The following is an 18167-nucleotide window of genomic DNA, read 5'->3' as shown; positions in this document are numbered from 1 at the left end:
AACAAGCAAACAAAAACCCACGCACCTTCAGGAGCCCCAAGCTTAACATCTTTCATGGAAACCACATGCCTCCATCTTAAGACCTGAGATGACAACTGTCTTTGCCTTGAAGAGAATATCGTTAGCACAGCCAATCACGCTGCACAATTTCAGAAGGGGGTCCCATGGCTGGGCGGGCCGGCTGGGGACTTTCATAAGACTCTCCCGGATTTCTAAAATTCAGTTCTTCTAGAAGGATGTCATCGGCACCTTCAATGGGTACTTTCTTCCAAGCAGACCCCAAGAGGTCGTCCGGGGAGAGACAGGCAATGGGGGGCAGGGCACCTCCCTGATGCCAGTGCTCCAGGACCCAAGATCAGCACAGGCCCCCCCGCCCTCATTCCTGCATAGCTGGCTGGCAGCAAAGGGGCCTCGGGTGAAGGAAGGACGGTCACAATATGGAAAGAGCCCCATTTTCACCTCAGCAAAAAGGAGACACTTTCTACAACCTCAACCGCCGGTCTGACTTGGAGATACCTTGAATGAAATTTTGTAGAGTCACACTGAGCTCTTTTTCTGAAAAGCACTGACCTAGTCCTAGGCGCTCTGGGTGTAAAAGCATGGCTAATTCCCACAGTCACCCTGCAGGACAGCTCCTACTGTCCTGCCCATAGTACAGATGAGGAAACTGAGGCTCTGAAATACCTTGCTAGCAGGTAGAAGAGCCAGGACCTGAACCTGACAGCTGGAGCCAAAGGCCTCACTGTCAATCACAGACTGGACAGGCACAGAATCTTTGGTGTCAGACTGGAGAGCAGGGAATCCTCTGCCCAGCCCCAGGCTGTGGACAAGGACTCTGAGGCTGGAGAGGACAGGAGATACCGGGAGCCTGTGGGCCCTGGCTAGATCCTTCGCAGGAATGACACGAGATGGTGACAAACCAAGCCCAGTTCCAGGCCCAGATGGACCACAACCATCTGGGAGCCTTTAAAACATAACCATAGGCAGACCCACCCCACAGTTTCTCATCTCACTGTTCTGAGTGGGTCTGCTTTACAAGAACATCAGAAAACACCAAATTATCCATCTCAATTCCACCTCAATTCAAACTGTTTCCTTGTCCACGTTCTCTTTTAGTCCTTGTACACGCTCAAACATCACCCTTAAAATTTCATGTCTGTTCTAGTTCCAAGAGGCAGCACTAATGCCCCCACGCACCACAGCCTGGTTTCAGTGATGGGACAGAAAAAGGGTCCTAAGCCCCTGGGGTCACTGGGGTCTCCTCGTTATCCAGAAAAGTTAAACCCAAAGTGGGCATGACATGAAGGTGCCTCGTGCCTTGGGTAGCAGCCCTATGTGGGATCCACCTGCCCAACACAGGCCAGCAGAGGGACGGGAGTTCATCAGACAAGGCCTGTGGGCTGTGAAAACACACTGCATGCTGCCCATGTTCCCCTGGGGACAGGGGGACAATCGTCCTCCCTCTGAAGGAGAACAGGCACCCTCCTGGGAAAACAGGCCTCCAGGCCACACCCAGAGGCTGAGAAAGAAACCCTAACTGGCCTTGAAGCCAGAGGCTGTGTCCACAGCCTGTGCGCTCAGCTGGCTGCTCCAGAGCTGCAGTACCACAGTGGGGACAAGCATGGGAGGAAAAACACGGCTCCAGAGTGAGACTCGGGGTTCAAATTCTGCTTCTGACATGTCCTGGCTGGATGAACTTGAGGTAGTTGCTGAACTTCTCTGTGCCTCAAACTCCCTTATGGATAAAAATGCAGACACTACCAGTGCCTACCTCATAGGGTTACCAGGAAAAGTGGCTGAGTTAATGCTTGTAAAATGCTCAGAACAGTGCTTAGCACACAGCAAGCTCCCACTTGCTGCCAGCTATCACTACTACCAAGGAGACTAAGGTGAAGAGTTCGAGCCCCAGCCCTGCAGACACTGTCATCTGTCCCAGTCAAGGCTAGAAACGGGTGCCCAGTGTGGCAGGGCCAGTCTGGACCCATCCCTGCTATGCGGACAGGCTTGCTGGGCAGTGAATAGGGCACTGAGGCGGCCGCCGCCCTGGCTCACCTGCAGCTGCAGGACCTGCTTCTCGAAGGCAGCTGCCTTGGCTTCCAGAGCTTTTCGCTGCTGCTCATCTTGCCGCGCAGCCTCCGACTTCTCCACCAGCTCTTTGCTGACCTTGCTGAGTTCCTGCCGGAGCTTGGCCAGCTCTGCGTTCTGCCTGCAAGACAGTCACCAGCCTGACTGATGGAAAGAAAAGAGTGATGGGATCGGTGGTCCAAGCCCTCCCTCCAGGACTCCAGCTCTCTTGTAAGTAAGCAATTGCCCACATCGTAAAGCCATTACCAAAGCCACTTTTCCATTATCAGCTGCGTGGGGTTCAGCATGTGTTTTGTTGAAGACACTGTTTTACCCATATAGTGCATGAACCAGAGACAGCATAGAGCAAATGTGCACTAAAGCATCCCACGGGAGCCCCTGCCAGAAACAGCCAGAAATTCACAGAAAACGGCAACACGCTGTTCTGGCTGCAAACCAGCCCCGAGACGAAGACCCACCCGCCTTGACCCCCTGGAGGCAGCGGCCCACAGAGTCCACGCGCCCTCTCACTGGCCAACTGGACCAGGCCCAGGCTGGGGAGGCTGCCTGAAACCAGGGCCTGAGGTGCTTACAAAACAGACCCTTCAGGACTTCACTTCAAAAGCTGGGTCTCAGGAGCTGGGAGGAATGTTCCGGACTTCCAGAAGGAGACTTAAAGGAAAAGGGGGCAGCTGGAGGCCTGCCTTTCCAGCGTGAAGCGTGTGATCAGGATGCCACTCCCTCGCTAGCAGACGCTGCCTCAACGCCAAGGACTGACTGTCCAGCCAAGAGACACCACCAGATAAGACTGTCCCAAACCCTGGGACGCAGCACCAGGCCAGGCGGAGCTGGGAAACCTGGCTGAGGCTAGCTAGGCTCTGCTGCCTCGGGGGTGGCAGGTTCCACCTCTCTGACTTGGGGCTGCCTCGTCTGTATGGGGGAGGCCACACCAAAGCCCACTGTGGGGTCATCAGTTCCATGCTTCACAAGGCCAAGGTTCAAGTGACCTGGGAGGGAGGCGGGAGGCCAGGTGGTGCCCTCAAGAGGGACTGGGAGCTCTGAAGTGGGCCTGGGAAAACACATCCCGCTGCTGACAGCCACCCAACAGCCAGAGCTTCTGGACTGGCAGGGCCACTGCCTCAGCGTGACAAGTCTCCTGGCTTTAGAGCCTTCCCCACTAATGAGGCCACAGCAGATCCTATGTGGGGAGACACCAGAGCGTTTCTCAGTCCCCACCATTTACCTTCTGCTGTGGCTTTTGAGGAAACAGCAGCCACAAACCTCCAACCAGCCGATGGCTCAGGAAGGGGACCCAGAGGGGACAGGCAGAGGGGAAGGTGGCTGCTGGATCTCACTCCACACCAGAGGGAGCCACAGTCAAAACAGACACTTGGCCCGGCCCCCCTCCCTGTCCAGCTCCCGCACTGGACTTCCCCTGACCCGACTCCCAGCATAAGGACTAAGGGTGCCGGCGCACTCTGCTGTGGTCAGCCCCTGTCTTGGTGAGAGCAGAGGCTCTGGGGATAACACAGAGCTTTGCCAAGTCCCTGCAGGACACTTTGGGCCCAGAGAAGGCAAAGAAATGTGCAACAAAAGACGCTGCAGTGGGTTTCCTGAGGGCCGCCACTGAGGTGGTAACGCTCTAATCAGGGAAGCAGAAGTGTAGCTGTACTTAACTCTGGAGGGGAAGTGCACCCTCCGGCCCACTTGCTATGGGCTCCAGTGCTTCAGTGGCTCAGAGACAACACGGAAATGAGAACCCCGCTAGGCGGCTGGGGCCTGTGTGCTGGAAACCCTCCCTAGTACCAGCGCATCTGAAGCAAGGGTGCTGCAGAGCAGGAGGCTGTGCTCCAGGGCACAGTCAAGGCCCACCACCAGCCACCGCAGGGACGCTGGGCCACCTGTTGGAAGACTCAGGGGCCCATAACCCAGACAGGAGATGGAGGGTCAGGACGGCTCTGCATACATGTAGGGCCTGTGCCTGGCTCTCATGCCAGCTGCCCTGGCCGCAGCCTCATGAAGCCTTCCTCGTTCAGAGCCCTTGGGAAGGTGCTGAGGCAGGAAGCTCAGCTTACTTGCTCTCCACCTGGCTCGTGGCCTGGTTCAAGGCATCCCGCAGGATGGAGTTCTCCTGCTGCAGGCGGGCCAGCTGCGTGTTGGGGCCATTCTCCAGCTGCTCCTGAAGAGTCCGGATCTGGAAAGTCACGGGCAAGGGCATCAGAGGCAGCTCGGCCTCATACACAGAACTGACTTCTGAGCCGTGGTTAGTGAAGACACAGCCCACAAAAGAAAACCCCCAGAAGGCTCCACCTTTTCCACCTGGAGGTTGAGAGGATCCCATAAAACAAGAGGCCTGAAAATGGCAAGGCTCCACCATCAGGGGCTCGAGGCCAAGCATGACGCCCCACACCCAGCGACACGCCTCTCTCCCTCCCCACTGCTCATGGCCTGCCCGAGGCTGAATACTCAGGCCAGGGTCTCTGACACGCGCCATGAATATCTGCCTCCAAGGTCACATGGTTGACTGTTCTAAGACAAAGTACATCGCCACAGCCTCTAACCCCCGGTGAGGAAGCCTCCTTTCCTGCCCTCTGACCTCCGGCACGTCCTGAGACATGCGGCAGAGAGGAGGCTGCAGCCCCCTATGAGCAGGGGGTAGGTTTCAGAAGGCAGGGGTCAGGCTTTGACTACAGGGCCAGTCTGGGCAGCCCCCCAGTGCTGGCCTGGAGCCCCACGCTGGAGCTGTGTGATTTTTCAGGCCTCTGGTATTAATGGGATCCTCCCAAGCATGTGGAAAGAAGACAGAGCCAGCATTTCTCCAGGTTCACGTGAAAGGTGACAACTTCACAGACACCCAGGAGGTAGGGAAACAGGGCTGACCATTTGAGACGAGGCTCTTTTGAAAAGTGTTCTTTCAAATGCATTTCATACCTCCCTGGCTATTAACATTACAGACACACAGTGGGCTGCCAGACGCTGTCCAGCCAAATGCAACAGCCCCTGGACCCCTAAACCTGACCAGACCTCACAGACCCCTGTGGGCAACCTCAACCCCCTCCTCATGCCTTGCCCTTTGGGCCTCTCTGGTTCCCTCCGTCCTGGACCAGGACTGGGTCCTGTCCCATCCCATGCCCCCGCCAGCCACTGCCTACCTTGCCCTGCAGCTGCTGCACCTCCTTCACGTGCTCCCGGTAGCTGGCCTGCATGCGCGCCTGCACGGCCGTGATCTCCTGCTCCCGGGCCACCAGCTGCTTTTTCACTTTGGCCTCCCCGGCTGCCGCTTTGGCCTTTTCCGCTGCCATCTCCTGGGGGGAAAGTAGCAGAGAGAGGGGCCGGTGAGCCTTGCAGGGGCAGGAGCCTATCAGAAAGGAGCAAGAGCATCACCCGGGCTGGGAGGCTGGACAGCAGAGCACAGACCCCTCCTGCTGGCCGGGTTCTCAGACAGACTCAAGCCAGCGGCAGCGGGAGCACTGACAGACAAGGGATCCCTGGAAACTCTGCTGGCCCTGGCCGGTTGTGGGCTCCACGTCAGGCCTTGGCCACAGTGGAGGTGGCACACGCAGCAGGAACAGCAGAGACACGCGGTACTATCCCTGGCTCTCCAGGGCACTGGCTCGGCCCTGCTGTGATGACAACACCCCGGCTTGACTCAGTCACCAACATCCAGTCTCCTGGGACACCTACTTCTCCTCAACTGCCTTCGTCAGGACAGAAAGGCGGCAAGCCCTGATGGCTAGGGTGGGGGTGGGGCCAGCTGCCATTCCGCCGTGGCTGGGGTAGGGCATGGGTCTCTGCAGGCCGTCGCTCTGTCCTCCGCCCAGGGGGACATCGGCTCCGATCAGTGCCAGATACCCACAGATGAACATGGATGCCGAGTCTGGGGGGTCTGGTGTCTCAGGCAGGGACACAGCAGGATGGGACAGCTGGCCATGGTCCATGTCATCCCTGAGGGATGGCTCAACCAGAAGTCACAGGGAGGCAAGATGATAACTGAAGGAAGGGGTTGACACAATGAGCCCCTGGTGAGGGGGTGTTCCCTGTCTAGGAGGCCTGGACAGTCCAGCACCGATGTGGTGTGAATACACATCACAAACACAGCAGGCCTGGGCCACCAGGGCACAAGCGTCCCACAAGCGTCAAGGCTGCTCCGACCTGGGCAGTGGGTCAGGAGTGAGGAAATCCGCCCCCTCCCCAGACCAGGGCTGTAGGGAGGCCAGTCCCAAAGGCCAGAGTGTCCCTCTTGCCTGAGATGGGAAAGAACCCTGAGGCGGAGCCACTGGGTGCTGGTGCTATTCCATGCTCCTGGCACACTCTGGGACCTCCTGGGACCCTTGGCCTCACTTTTCAAAGACAATCATCTTTTTGGCTCTGCCTGAGGTGAGAGGCCCACACGAGCCTGCAGGTCCGCTTCACTGATTACCTACAGAAGTAGGGGGCGGGAGAAGCTGACATTGAGCCCCAGCACTGTCCCATTTAATTCTCTCTGGAAGATGAGGATTACAATCCCCATTCAAGCTGAGGTCACAGAGCCTTGGAGAGGACACACTTGTCCAAGGCTAGGGAGCAGCTCTAAGAGGCAGGGGTGGGGCCTGAACCTAGGACTGTACAAGAACAAGGGGTTCCCAGAAAGGGGAAGAATGAGGACGCCTGCCCCTCTGTGTGGGTCGGGAAGCCCCTGGGGAAAGGGAGGACAGCTCAGCAGTGATTCCAGGACCCCTCTGCACTTCCTCCTCTAACATGCGCAGCCCCACCGGCCCACTGCTGGCAGATGGATGTGGTGGGGATGGCTGGAAGCCTCCAAACACCAGCGGAGAGGAGGCCGCTGTCTTTGCTAGGTTTTCCACACAACAGCCCTTCCAAGTAGATGGTCCAGTCTCGCGAAGAAACCAAAGCTCAGAGAGACCAGGCATTCCCACAGCCACATGCATGGCAGGTTGGGAAGCCACACTCGGGTCATCCTCAGCCCTCCTCTGCCACCTGGAGACACCCTTCCCAGCCCTAGGCAGGCCTCGTGCAGTTCCAAGGTCCACCCCGCTCAGGGTCTGCAGACCTCTATCTCCTAGGGGTCAGGGTCCCAAGGCCGCCGGGATTCAATGGCATTTTCCCCCTCCTTTGCCTCTGGGCTTTTTAAAGAGCACAGAAAAGTCACTTGTCCTCAGTGCAGCTGTTTAGCTCTCTATGGTTTCTTTTTTCTTTTTCTTTTTTCTTTATGATTTCTTTTTCTTCAAAGAGCTCAGAATGCCAGGGTTCCTTCGGCTTATCAAATTCTTAATTCAGTTGCAAGAGTCTGATTTATGTTCTTGAAAAGCATTCCTGATGGTGGTGGAAGGGTCCGGTGCACAAGAAGACAAGGCATGGCACCATCACTAGCATCGGCTAGTGACTCTGTCCCAGCTTCTTCCAGGCTCTGTTCCCTAGGAGTAGTGGGGCTCCTCATGGGGTAAGCTTTGAGGACTGCAGAGAGCCCTCCAACCTGCTTCCCCAGCCAAGCAAGGAAGCAACCTCCATCAAGAAGGCCTGGTAACAGGAACTCCTCCCATGACCCCACCCCCAGGTACACTCTGTGTGGGTCCCAGAGGGCCTTGGGGGCTCCTTCTGATTCACAGCCCCATCTCCTTCTGGGCCCTAAAGCCAGAACATGAGACCAAGCCCAGGATGGGGCCAGTCTGAGGCGTGGCTTTAGCACAGAGGTTCTGCTGCCCGGGAAGATGACAGCTGGAACGTTTTTCCAGAAGGTTGTGCCTTCTTGGTTACATCACTGGAGCTCTGCCTGGACTCCCCAAACCCCCCAAAGAGTCTCAGATAGCCAGGACAGAGTTCTCAGGGGCGTCTGAGCCCATCAACTCCTGCAGACAGTGTCTGGACTGGTCCTTGAACCCAATTCTGCTGGGATTTTGCACATTTGGAAGACCCGGATACGGCAGATGATCCAAACGTTCTTTCTCAGTATGTCCAGGTCATGCCTTCAGCATCAGAACCCAAGAAACAGAATTAATGAAAACTCTTTTCAACTATAAAAACTTCTCTACAAGGACAAAGAAAACATGTCGAAGGGACTGGAACAAGAAATACAGGTTCCATCCGTCTCCCCAGCTCCCGAGGGGGATTAAGGTAAGAGGAACTGCCGTACTCTCAGGAATTTACTGTCTCGGATCATTTCCCTCAGCAGTGCTGGGCAGTTGCAGTGTTACCATAAGAATGACGTAATCAGGCCAGCGACGGTGGTTCACAGTCCCAAAATCCCAGCACTTTGGGAGGCCAAGGCAGGCGGATCACCTGAGGTCGGGAGTTCGAGACCAGCCCAACCAACATGGAGAAACCCTGTCTCTACTAAAAATACAAAATTAGCTGGGTGTGGTGGTGCATGCCTATAATCCCAGCTACTCGGGAGGCTGAGGCAGGAGAATTGCTTGAACCCAGAAGGTGAAGGTTGCAGTGAGCCAAGATTGTGCTACTGCACTCCAGCCTGGGCAACAACAGTTAAACTCCGTCTCAAAAAAAAAAAAAAAAAAAAGAATGAGGTAAACACATCGGCTCTGCTCAGGACTCTCAACGGAGAGCACCAGCACAGGGAAGAGAAACAGCCAAAGGCATCAACTACAAACATTTTACTATTTACAAGAAGACAACGTAAAATACTCAGAAATGCTTCCAGGCTTCCCCTCAGCTGCGGCCCTCGGTGGCCACTTGTTCACTGGCGGCCTGCTAGGCTGAGCCAGGCAAGACCGCCAGAGCGCGTCTGCCCCGCCAGGCTCGAGGGCTGACAGGAGCCAGATGCAGCCAGGTGATGCCTAACTGTACCAATGACCTCCGTGCAGAACAGAACACAGGAGCTCCAGAAGGCTCCTGAGGGAGGGAGACCAGATTGAGTCTGCCAGAGTAAGAAGTCAATGTCCAGACATCTAAGCAGGGAAAGGGCATTAGAGGCCAAGGGAAGAGCAAGAGGAGAGCCCCAGAGGAGGCAAGAAAGGGCGCAGCACGTCTGGGCACAGGTAGGGAAAGGGAAGAGGTGAGGCTAGAGGCAGGGTGAGTGGCTGAGCCGGGGCTTGAGAGGCAGAGTTAGGTCTGAAGATGAGGGGCCACTGGCAGAGCCTGATGGCGGTCCTCACAGATCAGCATTTGGGAGCCCAAGAGGACTTCTTCTGGCTTAGGGAGGAGGGCGTGGGTGGGAGGGAGGCCATGCACCGTTGACCTTCTCCTCACCTAAAAGCCAAGGCCAGTGGTCTCCGAGGAGGCTGGGTACTGAATAAGGACCCCAGGCTGCCCTGAGCGTGCAGCCAGGGAGATATTCTACCACCCCAGCGGGGTTGGGAACAGCATCAAAGAGTGGCCATCTAAGGTGTGTCTTCTGGTCCTGCCCATCCTCCACCCAGTGAACTTCCCATCTGGCTCAGAGCTGTGACCCTGAATTTGCGACAAAAAGTAAGGCTGCCTTACTTCCAATTCTCTGTGCTCGAGCAGACAAAGGCACCCAGAGGAAGGGCTGTAGCCCAGATACTGTCGGACAACCTACCATCCAGGCCCTCTCTCTGCGCCCACTGCCCGGGACAGAGAAGGCAGGGAGGCAGGGAGAGAGCAAGAGCAAGCCTGCGGTGCTGCATGGGGCAAAGATGGCTTTCAACAAGGCCTGACCAGTCCCAGAGGGCTAGGGGGCCCCTCACCCTGCCCTTCCTCCAGGAAGGCTGGGGCACCAGGGCCCACCCTCAGAAGCAGAGAGGTGGGGAAAGACCCTGGTGAATTCTGCGGTGGGAAGAGCAGCCCCTATGCCATGGATCACAACACAATCTCAACGTGCCATCAGCCCCGTCCTACGGCAGCACCAACCCATCACCGATTGCCATTCAGAGTGCAAATGCTACCTGCCACGCCATCCGCTGATGTGGGGAGCCAGGGTTTCCCTGCACATTCCTCCTCTGACATCAGCAAAAGGGAGAAGAGCAGCCCCTCCAGCTCCCTCCCCAAAAGGTTTTGCACAATTCTCAAGAAAACAACCTTGAATCTACTGTGGGCACCCTCCTTTCCAGGCACAGCCCCTAGAAAGCTGGCCTGTGACTGCAGGACCTGTCTAGTGAAAGCTAGGTCTGGTCCATCCCCATCACAAACTGACGCTGCTTAACTTCCAAGCCCTTGCTTCACTTCCCTGCGTTCTTACAGCCACGAAGGAAGCCACCACCTCGTAGAGCCACGAGCACTGCCAAGGGTGAGCCACCGGCCCTTGGCTCTTTAGGCAGCAGATAAGCAGCAGTCCCTACTCAGTGGCCTGACAGCCAGCTATGTTCCACGCAGGCCTGAGCATCTCAGAGCCCGGGATACACCGTGAATGGGGCGGGGGTCCTCAGAGGACGGGGGAGGACAAGCCATCTCTGAGCCCACTTGGGCTGTACCTTGTTGAGCTCCCTCAGTTTGCTCTTGGCGACAGCCGCGTCTTCCTGCTCTGCGGCCAGCAGTTTTTCCTTCTCTTCCAGCTGGCGTTTCAGAATCGCCACAGGGTCACCCTTCTGAGTGGCCTAGAAGTACCCAGAGATGCGTTAACAGAGGGAACAAATGGGACTTGGCTCGTCCCCCGACCCTGGACAAGAGCAGAGGCCCGAGGTCTTGATGAAGTGGAGCAGGGGCTTTGAGTCAAGGGTTCCACTGGGACTCCAGATACTTGTGGGGAAAGGCGCCCTGCCTCAGCCATCAGCCTGCCGGGGCCCCAGGTCCAGTGTGTGTTGGGACTGTCAAGGCCAAAGGCTTTGGATCCCTGGAGTGGCGTTTAGGAGTGTGGTGTTGCCAGCTCCTCTGAGGGGTGGCTGGCCACCATTTCTGGCCTGGAGCCTCCCCAAGCCGGGCGTGCAGCCTGTAGGCCTCTGGCTGTAGCATGGGGGCCGGGTACTCTGGGGACAGTGGCCTGAGCAGAGCCAGGCCTCTCCCTGGTCATCTTGATCTCCTATGGCCACTCATACCCAGTAGAGCCCCCAGTGACGAGTGACAAGCTCTCAGTGCCACTGAGACTGTGCAGGATGTGTATGGCCAGGAAGGGAGTGACCCCGCTGGCCTCAGGACACACCTGAGCATCTCTAACCACTAAATTCTCTAGCAAAGTTACCCTGAACTCTGACTCCAGTGAAGGAATGTGCCATGCAGCACTTCTTGGGGACAGCCTTGGCCAGAGGCACAAGACAGCTCAGAGCGCTTAGCCTCTGAACCTGCCCCTGGCAGCACGAGGGAAACCAGGGGCGCTTCTGGGCGGGAGAACCTCACAGGGCCCCACACAGTGTGTCCCTATACCTTCCTTTCTACACCCTGAGCTGTGGCCACAAACTGGCTAGGCCCCAGCTCCCTAGATCCCCTGCAATACAGAGCCCTGCCCCGGCCCTAATCATCTCAGGAGCCGGGCCATGGGTAGCTTGACAGAAGACCAAGCACCTGCAAGCGATCCCTCAGGGTGGCAGAATTCTGCCAAGAAAAAGAAGCGGAGGCTGTTTTATGAATGTTCTCTCTGTGGCATGGCAGGGTGCATGTGGCCATCCTGACGGGCATCTCGGGGTGGTGGGTGGCATGGGGCCCCAGAACCCAGGTAACCACTGCAGCTCACTGGCCCCTGAGGGGAGAGGCACGGGGAAGGGCAAAACCACCCTAGCCAGCTGCAGTGGCCTCTGAGTGTGGCCAGCAGGAGGGTGGGCCCACCTTGTGCCAGGTGTCCTGAATGATGCCAGCCTTCTCAGACAGGATCTCGATGAGCCGCTGGGCCTCGCCCTCGTTGAACACCATGCTCCCAACCGTGGAGACCAGCGTCTTGTAGGGGAGGTAGAGAGGGCCATCGGCATCTGGGGGCCCTGTGCAGCGAGAGGGAAGGAGCTGAGACTTAGGCGTATGCCACAACACACGCGGCCACAAAGCCCATCACACCAAGAAGGTTCCGGTCACAGCCAAGAAGAGCTCTCCGACTGCCTGGGGTCGGCAGGCTAAGCATGGCGAGTCGGCTCCCGTGTGTCCCGCTCTTTCAGGACACTGAGAAACTGACTCAACGATGGGTCCCTGCCCCGTCCTAACTCGCCCATAGAAGTCCCAGGCTGGGGTGGAAGTAGAGCTCCTCTTTTTTTTATTTCTACCATCAAGATTGGCCTGGAACAAAATTAAGCAAGGCGTACTTTTCCCATGGGCTTTTCTCCCTTCCTTTTTTCTCACAAATGCACTGGTCCTGTTCTCGGCCTGCATGGCTCACCAAGCTTCTCCCCACTGGCCATGACTGAGCTCTGTGGCCTTGTGGGACCTGACTGGGCAGCGAACCCACTGTCCATCACACACAGACACCCAGAGCTACACTCCTGCAGCCACGGGAGGGGCACGGAAGGCAAGAAGAGGCTGCTCCCACACATCGGGGCAAACCCTCTATTTCTAGCTCCCTGGATGAAAGCTTAGGCAGCGACAGGTTTGCGAGAGAGAAGGCTGGCTGGGTTCCTATAGAATGGGCCTGTCCACTCGCCAGTCCATGAGTGACTGCCTGGAGGACAGGAAGCCATCTGCCAACAACCAACCGTCACTTCTGAAAACTAAAACTGCTGAGCCCCTCCCACCCCTGCCACACACACACACACACACACACACACGTACACACACAGCTTTGCTCTCACTGGGGCTTGAATGCAGCCTTGGAAGCAAGAAAGGGTGAACCAAGATGCCACGCCTGAGTGCCTGGACTCTTCCACAGCTCAATGACAGCACCAAAAACGAGCCAAATCAGAGAGCGGACCGGCCTACAGCAGCCCCCTCAGCTGAGCCCACCTCGGGAGGACAAAGGAGAGGGCTGGTTTCCATAGCAACCCTCAATTCTCTGGCTTGTCACAATGTTTTCACTTACTAGTCACAATATTTTCATTACAAGTCAAAGCATTTGGCACAATACCTTAATGAGGGGAACGTGGGACGTGGGCGAGCTGGTTGCTATGAGCACCTTTATTTCATAACTTCTTACTCTGATGAGGCTCAGGAGATTAAAAAATAACCACGCTGACACCAAAGGCCTAAGAGCTCATGGGTGCCATGAAAACAGGTCCCGGCAGAAGTATGCCCCTTCAACCTTCTTTTTACCGAAATATGTGTACGTATATAAAGTAATTTTAATGCACACACAAGAGAAAATTCTAACCCAAAAGCCAAAAGAAAATAAAAGCATGCATGGCGCACTCTCAGGAGAAACCCCCGTGTTAGTTCACATTTCGGTTCCCAGCCTTCCCGTCTTCCCCCTCAGCCTGCAGGTGCGTGTCTACTGCCAGCACTTTCCAGGAGACAGAGGCCACTTATTTCAAAGACACCTCTGTAGTTACAGACTGGGCAGGGCAGCTGCTTCAGGCAGCGTCTAGCTGCTGGCTGCAAAGACATTTTCCCCTCCTGACTCAGAAGAGTCTCCTCCTGTGCCGTCCGATGTGCTGGGCACCGGCCGCGTGTGGCTGCTGGGCACCTATAACGTGGCTGGCCTGACTCGAGATGTGCCACAAGTGGAACGTACACATGGAATTTAGAATATTTGGTATGAAAAAAAAGAATGTGAAGTATCTGTAATAATTTTATATATTGATTGTATGTTGAAATAACATTTTGGATAAACTGGGTCAAATAAAATATATCGTTAACATTCAGTCCATTTGTTTCTTGCTTGCCTTTTTAAATGTGGCTAAAAACATTCACATCGCATCCATGGCTCACACGTGTGTCGCTAACACTCTATTTCTCCTGGACTGGCTGGCCTATTCCTTTCCAGAACTGGGGACTCCCAAAGTGCCCCCTGCTGAACTCCTGGCAGCCCCCTGGTCCTACAGAGGTTCCAGAGTGACCCAAGAGCTCTGGCCTCTTTTGAACGCTCTCCTGAAAGACCACCCTTCCAGACCCCACGGCCCCTACTGCACTGCCGGGTGGGGAAACATCTGGAGAAGGCAGCTGGAGAGCCCGCGCTCTAGGACGCCGCTTCCTGCACGGGGGTCAGCGTGGCCACATGCTCACCCCTCGCAGGCTCCATCCACAGAGTGCTCCCGAGAGTGGCATTCTCATTAAAACTTTCTAATGTAATTCCATTCTATTAGATATTTTAACAGAAAAAAAACTTGTAACAAGTGAAACGAACGCAAAGCTGCGTACAGCAAAATTTTAACGCTCTCCTCTGCCATCCCTCATGGGCCCCCAGAAACTTCACAGCCTTTGCCACACTCATACAAACACTACCTTTCATATTATTTTTAGAGAGCTATAACTTTACAAAACATTTTTCATTTAGTATTTTAGGTAAAAACTGTGCTGTCTCAATTGTTCCCAAATCAAGGGCAGCACAACTGAAAGAAAAAGGGAAAGCCCTCAGAAGCAGAGGCAGGATTTCTGGGTCTCTAGATGAGTTGCATTTAAATAACAGACTAACGGGAGCCCAAGGCGAGCCCGGCACATCACTTAGGGCTCCAGCAAATACTTGAAGACGCCAGTAATCTTCTGAATTGTGAAATCTTAACACACTAAACTAAGTCTGTCAGACTCAACACCTAGTCTGTGAAATCACGGACTTCAAAAGGCCCAGGGTGCAGTGAATGCTCGAACAGCTCGGCTCACTGAGGACTTGCTCCTGTGGCTAATGCTTTGCCCATCTTGGTGGGTCTGAAATACCAGAGAGGGACAGGCCAGGAGGCCTGGGGAGAGACCAGGGAGCAGGAGACCCCAGAGGAGAGACACAGGCCAGTGTCTCACTTTGATGGATAATCCAGACCTCTGTCTGGCAGGGGACACAGCAACAACCCAGGGGCCAGGCCCTGCAGGAATGGGACAGGTAGTGTGACAAATAACCACATAGGCCTGGGCTCAGGGGGGTGGCCTCTCCTGAGCTGGGTGGCCCTGGGCATGACACTTCACCTCCAGGTGATGGCTCCCGTTGGGGAAGCTGAGCCAGAATCCTCAGAGCCACAGGCCTGCCCAAGAGCCTGGAAATGAGATTTTTAAGTGCTATCTTCTCACCTTTACTGCTGACAGCTAACTCAATAAAAAAGAAATGAATGAATGAATTCATTCATTTATGAATGCACAGATGAAGAAACACATCCGTAGGCCACGTCCAGTCTGCAGGTCACCTCTGTCCTTGGGCAGTGGGGCACCAAGGTCAGAGCAAGGCCTCTGGGACCAGGTGGCCTGGAGTCGAATCCCAGCTCAGCTCCTTCCCACCTGTGTCCTTGGACAAGCGGCTTAATCTTCCTTTGCCTCTGTTTCCTTGCCTACGAAATGGGGATGATCACTGTTCCTCTCACAGCTTGGCTGGAAAGATTAAGTTGCAACATGCTTGGAACCATGCCTGGCACAGGGTAACGCACAGCAAAATAAATCAGCATGGCCGGCCTTCAAGCAGCTCACAGCAGCTCAGCTAATGCACCTCACACTCCAAATTTCAAAACAACTCTCCCTGCTGCGCCCACGCTGGGAGGCTCAGGCACCTAAAATTAAACCCATCTGGCAAACAGACATGTAGTGTTCTCCCTGTCAACTGTGGCGTCTTTGGACGAGGCTTTTCTCTCTGTATAATTTCCAGGATCCCCCATAGCCAGGGCTCAGGCACAGGAGGAGGATCTCAGCCCTAAGGGGCCTCATGCGACTCGGCGGCCAGTCCCCCACATCAGCTGCTGGAGCACCCCTGCACTGTGCACACCCGGTTCTCTCAGTCCACGGGGAGGCTATCAGAACCACTCCAGGAACGGCCGCCTGAGCCCTGGCAACAGCTGGTGGTTAATAGGAGGGGATTATCGCCTCGGCCCTGGGATGGGCCCCACAAAAGGCTCCAGCTCAGCTCCAGCTCGGCTCCAGCTGCTGCTACAGGTGCCCAGAAGCCCTGGCCAGGGCAGGCAGGGCCAGGTGGTCTCCAGACACAAAGTATGTACCACCTGTGTACCCAGCAGTCCGTAAATTGCTGGGCCTGGAAGGTTAAGTTACAGGTTGGGCTGTGGCCAAGAGAGGCAGCGGACACAGGGCCATAAGGCAGAAGAGTGACACAAAGCGGACCTGGAGAGTGACTGTGGCAGCAATGCTGAGAAAGGCTTTAAGGCTTTGGGCCAAGCATAGCTGGGTAAGGACACGGTGAGGGGCTTTGGGCCCTAGCATGTCAGGCTTGCACTCGAGGTTGGACTAGGTCCAAGTCTTCATAGGCCCTCAGAATCTGGATTTTATTCTGTAGGAAACAAGCAATGCCTAGAAAGGAATGTTTGAATTTGAGAAAAAGATTTCAGGATGCCCAGGGGGATGCAGCTGGAAGCAGACAGACCAACTGGCCTGGACCCTGGTCCTAAGAGCCTGAATCCCCGCTGGGTCCTAAGAGCCCAGGACCAGAGTCCAGGCCCAAGTATTCAGGAAGCTGAGCTGGCGGGAGAGAGGCCCAGGTGTCAACCCAGGGACTCCTGACAGTGGAACCTGAAACGGCGTGCACTTGAGGGCTTGGGGAAGAACTCCATTGGCAAAAACTCTCATTTCCTAAGAGACTGTCCAGATCAGGTTCTGAGGGCACCTCCCTCAGACACACAGATGCAGTCTGAATAGCTGCTGCCTCTGGGCCTGCACAGGGGCAACTCCAGACAGTGCAGACCAAGGGACCCAGCATGGCTGCCCCTGTGGGAAGAAAGCCAGATCGAAATCTTAGTGTGCCTTCCACACCCTGCAATCCCCAATCACCCCACCCAAACTCAGGTGTGCTTTAAGAAGGTGAAGACCCTGGGGCCCCAGGAAGGGGCTCCCCTGTGCCTCCTGGAAGCCCAGCACTGCACATCAGCCTCTGCAGACCAAGATTAGGAGGCCGAGGACAAGCTCCCCATTCCTGCTGACCCAAAGTCCAGAGGGCGTCTCTCTCTCTCAACCTGAGGAGCTGGCTCCTTTCAGGGTCCTGCCCCAAGGTGGGATGCAAGACGCTCTCTAGGGAGGAGCTCCGGCCAGCATCACTGCTGGCCTCTCCCTAACAGCTCGTTCCTGGACTGCGGCCATGAAGGCTCCTCCTGAGCCTGTGGGGGAAGTGAGCTTTATGAGACCCTGGAGGAAATGAAGATCTACCAAATGCTCCCGGAGGCAAACTGCGACTCCTGCTCTCACTCACTGCTCATCTGCCCACAGCTGAAGCCGGCCCTGGACAGCACACGAACAGTGGACTCCAGGCCCAGCTCAGGCCACAGAGCCCGGCCTTGCCCAGGCACTGGTCAGCGCTCCTGACAGGAAACAGGCCAAGGAGGCGCAGCTGCACTTGACTCCGAATGCCACGAACGGTCACACCTGCAGCTTTAAGGGCAATGGAGCTAAGTACAAATAATGTCAAGAACAACCCGATTCGGGCCCTTTTAATCAGTCCTTTTCCTTTGGTTGGAGAAGAAAGTAATCAGCTGCCAACTTGGGGAGTTGTATATTTAATGGTATCTAATGGAATTTAAAATATCCTAAAGACTGAAGAACTATTTTCCTCTTTAAAGTTTTGGTTTTTCCTCCAAGTTTCAACAAAACTAATTTTATACCTGGAGTTAAAAAAAAAAACCTACATCACAGTATTTTTAAAAGAAAGACAATTCCTGGAGGACCTCTGGGCAAGGCCCTTCCCAGGGCACACAGGCTGGCCCAAGGAGGATACGGTTTAGACAGCAATTAAGACTCTACCTAATGCCTGCAGAAAACGGCAGGGGATTTTTAATCCCCGGCTGTCTGACCACAGCCGTCTGGGGCCAGTGACCGGAGTCCCAGCCTCACCATGTTTTCAAGTGACTGAAAAGAGATTTCTGGAAGAGTGTCATCTAGCAGCTTCTCACACTGATACTTGGCTCGCTTCCCTAGGGGATGTTTTTGTTCTTTTTGAAAAAAAGAAGAAAAAAAGAAAAAGTTGGGTTTGAAGAACTTACACAGAAAGTGAATAAAGGCTCCTAAGCCCCAAAGAGTTTTCTTCAGAGCTTCAGACTCTGGGAAACTGAGTTAAGTTCAAAAGAAAAAGTATCTGACTTGATCTCCGTGTACACCTCTCTGTGCATCCGCCGGCGAGAAGGGCACAGGGGCACCTACCGGGCAGGGCGGGGGCCTCGGGAGGGGCTGCCCACACCAGCCACTCTGCCATCTGCTGGTCATCTGCATGACTT

General features: G+C 55.4%; 1 protein-coding gene across 1 annotated transcript in view; it reads right to left on the bottom strand.

Moving 5' to 3' along the window:
- Window positions 1-18167, bottom strand: part of RRBP1 (ribosome binding protein 1) — a 68244-nt gene that overhangs the window by 17709 nt on the left and 32368 nt on the right. Inside the window, exons 7-13 of the mRNA XM_031656022.1 lie at window positions 17165-17345; window positions 12681-12786; window positions 11734-11882; window positions 10449-10571; window positions 5217-5369; window positions 4140-4258; window positions 2053-2206 (exon numbers count right to left, since the gene is read on the bottom strand). Of these exons, the coding sequence (XP_031511882.1) occupies window positions 2053-2206; window positions 4140-4258; window positions 5217-5369; window positions 10449-10571; window positions 11734-11882; window positions 12681-12786; window positions 17165-17345 (985 nt within the window). The remainder of the gene's footprint in view (window positions 1-2052; window positions 2207-4139; window positions 4259-5216; window positions 5370-10448; window positions 10572-11733; window positions 11883-12680; window positions 12787-17164; window positions 17346-18167) is intronic.

Source organism: Papio anubis, chromosome 16, assembly GCF_008728515.1.
Source record: "Papio anubis isolate 15944 chromosome 16, Panubis1.0, whole genome shotgun sequence".
NCBI classification, from domain to species: Eukaryota; Metazoa; Chordata; class Mammalia; order Primates; family Cercopithecidae; genus Papio; species Papio anubis.
The sequence above is the reverse complement of the archived record's forward strand: the minus strand, read 5'-3'. Positions and strand labels throughout refer to the sequence as shown.